The sequence below is a fragment of the Oxyura jamaicensis genome, chromosome 14, assembly GCF_011077185.1.
Source record: "Oxyura jamaicensis isolate SHBP4307 breed ruddy duck chromosome 14, BPBGC_Ojam_1.0, whole genome shotgun sequence".
NCBI classification, from domain to species: domain Eukaryota; kingdom Metazoa; phylum Chordata; class Aves; order Anseriformes; family Anatidae; genus Oxyura; species Oxyura jamaicensis.
The window spans coordinates 1,587,904-1,593,698 of record NC_048906.1 but is presented as its reverse complement, the minus strand read 5'-3'; the positions used below and the strand labels follow the sequence as shown (position 1 = coordinate 1,593,698).

Below are 5,795 nucleotides of genomic sequence, written 5' to 3'. Positions count from 1 at the left end.
CTCCGGGGCGGAGGAGCCGCCCAAGAAGCCGTGCCGGGCCTGCACGGACTTCAAGAGCTGGCTCCGAGAGCAGAGGAAGCGGGCGGCGCCGGGCGGCGGGGTGAGGCGGCGGGGCCGGGGCCTCCCCTGACAGCCCCGGGGGCGCTGGGGCCGCGGCCCGGTTCGTGCACCCGCGGGGGAGGGAACGGGGCAGGGGCTGCCCCCAGCTCGGCCGCTGTGCCTGTGCTGGGGTGTCAAGGGGCTGTGCCCCTCGGTGCTGATGCCCCCTCACAGCCCTCGCTTGGGGCTAAAACTTAGGGCTAATAAAATAATGAGGGGCTGGGGCGCCTGGCGTAGGAGGGCAGGCAGAGAGCTGGGCCGGGTAGCTGGGAAAAGAGAAGAGTGAGGGGAGATCTCATCGATGTACACTGGGAGGCTGTCAGGTCTTCTCAGTTGTGCCCAGTGACAGGACAAGAGGCAACGGGAACAAACTGAAGCACAGGGGGGCTCTGGCTCAGTATGAGGGGGCACTGCTTTACTGGGAGGGTGACAGAGCACTGGGACAGGTTGTCCAGAGAGGCTGTGCAGTCTCCTTCTCTGGAGATATTCAGAACCCGCCTGGATGCTATCCTGCACAATGTGCTCTAGGTGATCCTGCTTGGCAGGGGGGTGGACTAGGTGATCTCCAGAGGTCCCTTCCAACCTCAGCCATTCTGTGACTCTGGGATTCTCTCCTGCTGCAGGCTGTGGTGGAGGAGAAGGAGCCGCCCCCAGACTGCCCCCTGGACAGCGAGCAGCTGGGCCGAAACACCTGGGCCTTCCTGCACACCATGGCAGCCTACTACCCTGACCGCCCCACCAGCACCCAGCAGAAGGAGATGAGAGACTTCATCAACCTCTTCTCCAAGTTTTACCCCTGCGAGCACTGTGCCGAGGATCTGAGGGAAAGGTCATTTGCCTCTTTGATTTTTTTTTTTTTCCTGGTAGCTTGTGAAGGGCCCTGAAGTGCTGGCTTGCAGCAGGTATTTGCATATCAGCAGCTCTTCCTGCTGTTGGGGTTTATAGGTACCTGAACTGGTTTCTTCCACTGCATAGATCAAAGATACGCTTATTCAGAAAACAAAGACCTTTTCTAGTGCTGTTAGGTTGTATGCTGCCTCCAAGGCCTCCCCAGGGTTGTTTTATTGTCTTCCTGGTTCAAACTGGACTTGCCCTCAGTCGTGGAATTAGACTGTGACCTGAAATAATTCAGATTTCAGTAGGCAAACGTGCTTATATCTCAGAAGAGCCCCTTTACTGACAACCACAGCAGTGGAAGCAAAGGCTGAGATAGGCTGTGATGTTTGGTAAAGTTTTCTACCCCTGTTACTGTCAACATATTTATCAAAAATGTCTTTGTTTTTTGGGGGTTGGAGGCATCACATGGCAAAAAATGTTCAGCAGGAGACTGGCCGTCTGGGTGGTACGTGCCTTCTTTAGGTATTGAAGTTGGTGACTAAAGCAGTAACGCTTGTTTCCTCTTCTCTGTTTGCAGATTGCGAACAAATCAGCCTGATACTAGCAACAGAAATAACTTCTCCCAGTGGTTGTGTCTTCTTCATAATGAAGTGAACAGGAAACTGGGGAAATCTGAATTTGACTGCTCTCGTGTGGACGAGCGCTGGAGAGATGGTTGGAAAGACGGTAGTTGTGATTAATCCATAGAGACTGCTCTGAAATCTAACAGACCAATTCACTCTGGTGTTGAGTCACTACAGGGAGATGTGCGAGGAAATGTGTGTGTGCGTGACTGATATGGCTTGTGAAAATAAAGGTGAAACCAATTCTGAAAGTCGACTTGAAAATCTTATCCTCATAGCATTTTGATAAATGGTCTTATCAAATGCATCATCTGAGGGACCGAGGCCTTACATTTGGAAGGAATTGCCAGAAACCTGTGAAATTTCCTGACAAACTTGTGAAGACTTCTTCATGGCAACATTTCCTTATTTTAGGGGCATTTGCTTGTTTCTGTGACTAGAATTCCTTTTCCTGCACACTCTTGTAGAGGACTGCCTTGTGACGTTTTACATTTGTCTGCAAGCACTACCCTGATGTTTTAGAGAACTTTTCCGTTGTAATTTTAACTTCTGTTCTGGTAGGGCAAGTTCATGCTGTGCTTTGTGCCAAGTCTGTACCCCCTGCGCTCTTTTTCAGACATCTCCACTGCCTGTTGTTAAGCTTTCATCCAGTTGTTTGACTAAGAGCTCTGAAAGCAGGTACATTTAATTTAAGTGTTAAAGTCATGGAACCTTCGTTTCTCATTTTATTTCTGTGTTTCAACTTAGATAAGATGACATCGTAGAAAAGTGAACTAAAACAAGACAAAAAAAATCATGAATGGAAGGAAGTATCAACTGGGTGAAATTCAGGTGTTTTAAATGGATTGCTCATTTTCTTTGAATCCAGAAACAGTACGACAAGAAGGCCTACTGAGCTTACTGCTTCTTACTTTTAAAGCAGATAATTCTTCATCATTGTTAAGAACTTTTGCCAGTTGTGAAAACAGCTGTAACGGTCTGAGACTGATACCTGTAATGAAGCATATTCCGTTTTGTTTGGTGTACAGTATTTCTGAGTTGTCATTTGTGTTTTGAAATTCTTGATTGCTCTGTGCTCACCTGTTTGACGTTCTGGTGTTTTCACCTAGCTAAAGGTCTCCCTAGAACAAAAGGCCTTTACAACCCCCCTTGCAGTTCCTGAGTCCTGCTTAGGGCTGTAAGGTCAGCTTTAGATAGTATTTATTGCACAGAAGACTCGGAGGAGTCCCCAAGGCAGATTCCCTCTATAGATGCTGGCCAGAATCCATGTTACTGGCATTTGCCCTAGGTCAGCTATATTGCGTCAGCGTTACTGATACGGAAGTGTGAATTTGGGATGGAAGTGCAATAGCAGCGTAAATGATTTACGCCACAACGTGTATAAATGCACGTCTCTTTAAAGATACAGTTTATATATATAAAAATGTCTAAATACTTTAAATACTTTCAAGTTCTTAAAACAGATAGCAGTATCATGCCCTTATTGCATTTCTGGCTGTGGAAGTTTGCAGTTTGCACAAGCCATGACAATTAGAGGCTTCTTCCTTCTGTACTGGGCTTTGCTGGTGTGTTTCAGTAAGCTTCCTTATTTGGTGCTCTGCAGAATGTTTGTAAATTTGCTGATAGAGTGAGAGTTACATGGAAGTGGTACTTCTATAACAGTATGAGGGTGATAGCGGTCTGTAGCTGAGAACTTTGATCTTCAAACCTTTGTGCGTGGGGCTCCTTAGTGTTTACAAAAGCTATCAGAACTTTGGAAATACGTTTGGAAGATTTACGGCACGTTCAAATCTTTTCAAGTTGGACCTGTTAAAAAGAGTATGACACGTTTTATGGACTGGTTATTCTAGCAAACTTTATTTAATAACATTCCTAAACACAAACCAAACCAAACTGTTTCTTGAAGTGTGCAATCTGACTTCTTACTTCAAGGTATTTAAGTAGATTGTGAAAAGTCCTCTGAAAAATTCCCTATTAGCATGGTGAGGTTCTTAGAACAAATAAATTCCAGCCCCTAGTTCTTGCTTTTTAGTAATGATCTCAATTCCCCAAACAAAGCACGTAGGTATCCACTAGCGTGGTGAGGACCAACAAAAAGGCTGTTGCCCCCTTTCTGTCAGGCCTAAATTGCCAATGGATGTGGACAAGCATTTTCTGCTGGACTTGGTTGTGCTAAAGGATCATGTTTCTGTTCCTCTCTAATCTGCCCTCAACGATTTCATTGCTCATGGGAGCAGGTTATGAGATTTCTTGCTAATTTGCTGCAGTATGACTGTGGAGGCTGGTAAAGCACCTGTCTTGTCCTATTTCATCTTAGTACCGAAAATGGGCCAGGTTAGAGAGCTGCAAGCAGCTAGTGATGGGCAGGAGGCTGGCAGCCTTCCACTGAATATCTGTCCACATCCTGAAAGAGCATGGAAAGGAAACAAATTGTGTATCCCTTTCAGAATCGGGGGGAGTGGCTGTGGCAACACCGAATTTTTGCCCCTTGGTATTGTTCAAGGAGGTGGTAGACCTGTGCAGAAGGAAAGGCCCCGTCTGCCAGCATGTACTGTTCCGCTGTCCTGGCAGTGGTGCAGAGGTAGGGGAAGAGCTTTAAACCGAAGCCAGCGTCTATAGCAAATGCTTGCTTACAACGAGGCCATGAGCTGTGGCTACCAGGATGGTATCAGGGCCGTTTGTAACTTTGCCAAGTGGCCATTTGGTAAAATACATGCTTGAGTTCTCTGTTCTCTCCTCTTTATGGCTTTGCAGAAGAGCAACATCTCTGTGGACTTGACTGTCCAAGAAAGGATTTATTTTTTTGCTGCTCGTTTATAACACATCTAAAGTTTTAATCTTCTATATGGAACTTCTCTTGAAGATATTTGTATTTGTGTACAGAAGAAGGGGAAAATTATGAATTCTTTCCTAAATGCACTTGATTAAATCTAGTTTTAAAAAAAATGTGTATTCAAATTACGTCTCCTGTTTATGTGAAAATAATAAAGCAACTGAGTTCATTCCTGGCTTCCCTGCTGCATGAGGCCTTATGAAAAGCCACCGTGGTGCGCTGACCTGTCCAACCTTCTGCATGCTGGTATCTTACTGAGCTCAGCCGAGGTCGTGTGATGCTGTGTGAGTATTGATCAGACAAGGTGGGGCTGCAACTGGTTCTTTTCCGTTGTGCTGCTGAATTGCTGCAATTCTCTTCAGCACATGAAGCTACAGAACAGCAGCGATGTAGACCAGGTCCTTGTCCCTCAGGTCAGAGTTGGTCTGGGGACTGGGGGGGTGTTTTCTGTGCTACGCTTCTAACAGCACTGAAGGTAGCCTTACAGTTGGGAGTAGCTCAAATCTTACTGAATCTGAGCAAGATGGCAGTTGGGGGTGTCACCCAGTGGAGGGCGATGCTCGTTAACTGCGTGTTCACTGCACGGCCAGAAAGGGGAAGCCGCTTCCCATCGACACGAGGAACCCTTGCAAGACAAGCACAGTCGGGAGCAGATGCTGCTTGAGGAGCTTCTCAGACCTTCCTCAAGAGCTGCTCTGTATACTAGGCACCTGGCTAACCTTTCAGCTTGTCAAAAGACTTCCTGATTTCACAAGCTGGGTTCCATTCATAGCTTTTTTTTTTTTTTTTTTTTTTTTTTTTTCTCTCCCAAAAAGCAAAGAGCAGGGAGCCACGAGGGAATTTTCTTCATGAATGGGAGGCAGAGTTGCTTAAGTGGCAAGTGCAGATGTTGACGGAAGCAGCACTGTGCCTTTAACATTTTTCCAGGGATTAGCTGTTCTTTGCAGTGTGTTGGGTGTATACAGTCTCCTGTTTACAGTAAGATCCTCAGGAGTGGCTTTGCTTGCGTGTGTCTCCAGCCTGTTACAGATTGTGTGTGATATTTCTTCCTGTTGGAGTTTTTCAGGCTTGGAGAGGGTAGTGGGTTTGTTTTTATTTCCCCTTCCTAGCAGCCTTTTTTTTCCATTCCTGGAATGGCCGTTCAGGCTTTTCGTCTGAGCGACGGAGAGGAGCTGCTCAGTATCCTCTGCAGTCAGGAGGAAGCACGTCAGTAGAAACTGCCAATAAGGTTGTGTCAAGTCAGCTCTTGATTTTGTAGGCTAATAAGAGAATGGAAATCAAGCAAGTTAAGCAAAACCACAGCTAACAGCACAGAGGCAAGCTGTCAGACAGGACTGTCAGAGGGAAGGGGTCAGCACTGTGGTCAGCTGGAGCGCTGACCTGGGTTGGCACGTCGCAGGGAG

At 46.7% G+C, this 5,795-nt stretch overlaps 1 protein-coding gene across 1 annotated transcript; it reads left to right on the top strand.

The window, feature by feature from the left end:
* The first annotated feature begins 6 nt into the window (after nucleotides 1-6).
* Nucleotides 7-3,519, top strand: GFER (growth factor, augmenter of liver regeneration). Its single transcript, XM_035339710.1, has 3 exons — nucleotides 7-100; nucleotides 723-928; nucleotides 1,514-3,519. Exons 2-3 carry the CDS (start codon nucleotides 810-812, stop codon nucleotides 1,674-1,676), a joined length of 282 nt encoding a protein of 93 aa, XP_035195601.1. The 5' UTR covers nucleotides 7-100; nucleotides 723-809; the 3' UTR covers nucleotides 1,677-3,519.
* The last annotated feature ends 2,276 nt before the right edge of the window (nucleotides 3,520-5,795 follow it).

Bases quoted from the DNA above. Each gene is read 5' to 3' on its own strand.
- GFER (XM_035339710.1), top strand. From the start codon at position 810: ATGGCAGCCTACTACCCTGACCGCCCCACCAGCACCCAGCAGAAGGAG. The intron at 929-1,513 runs GTCATTTGCCTC...CTCTGTTTGCAG, and splicing joins GCCGAGGATCTGAGGGAAAG to ATTGCGAACAAATCAGCCTG.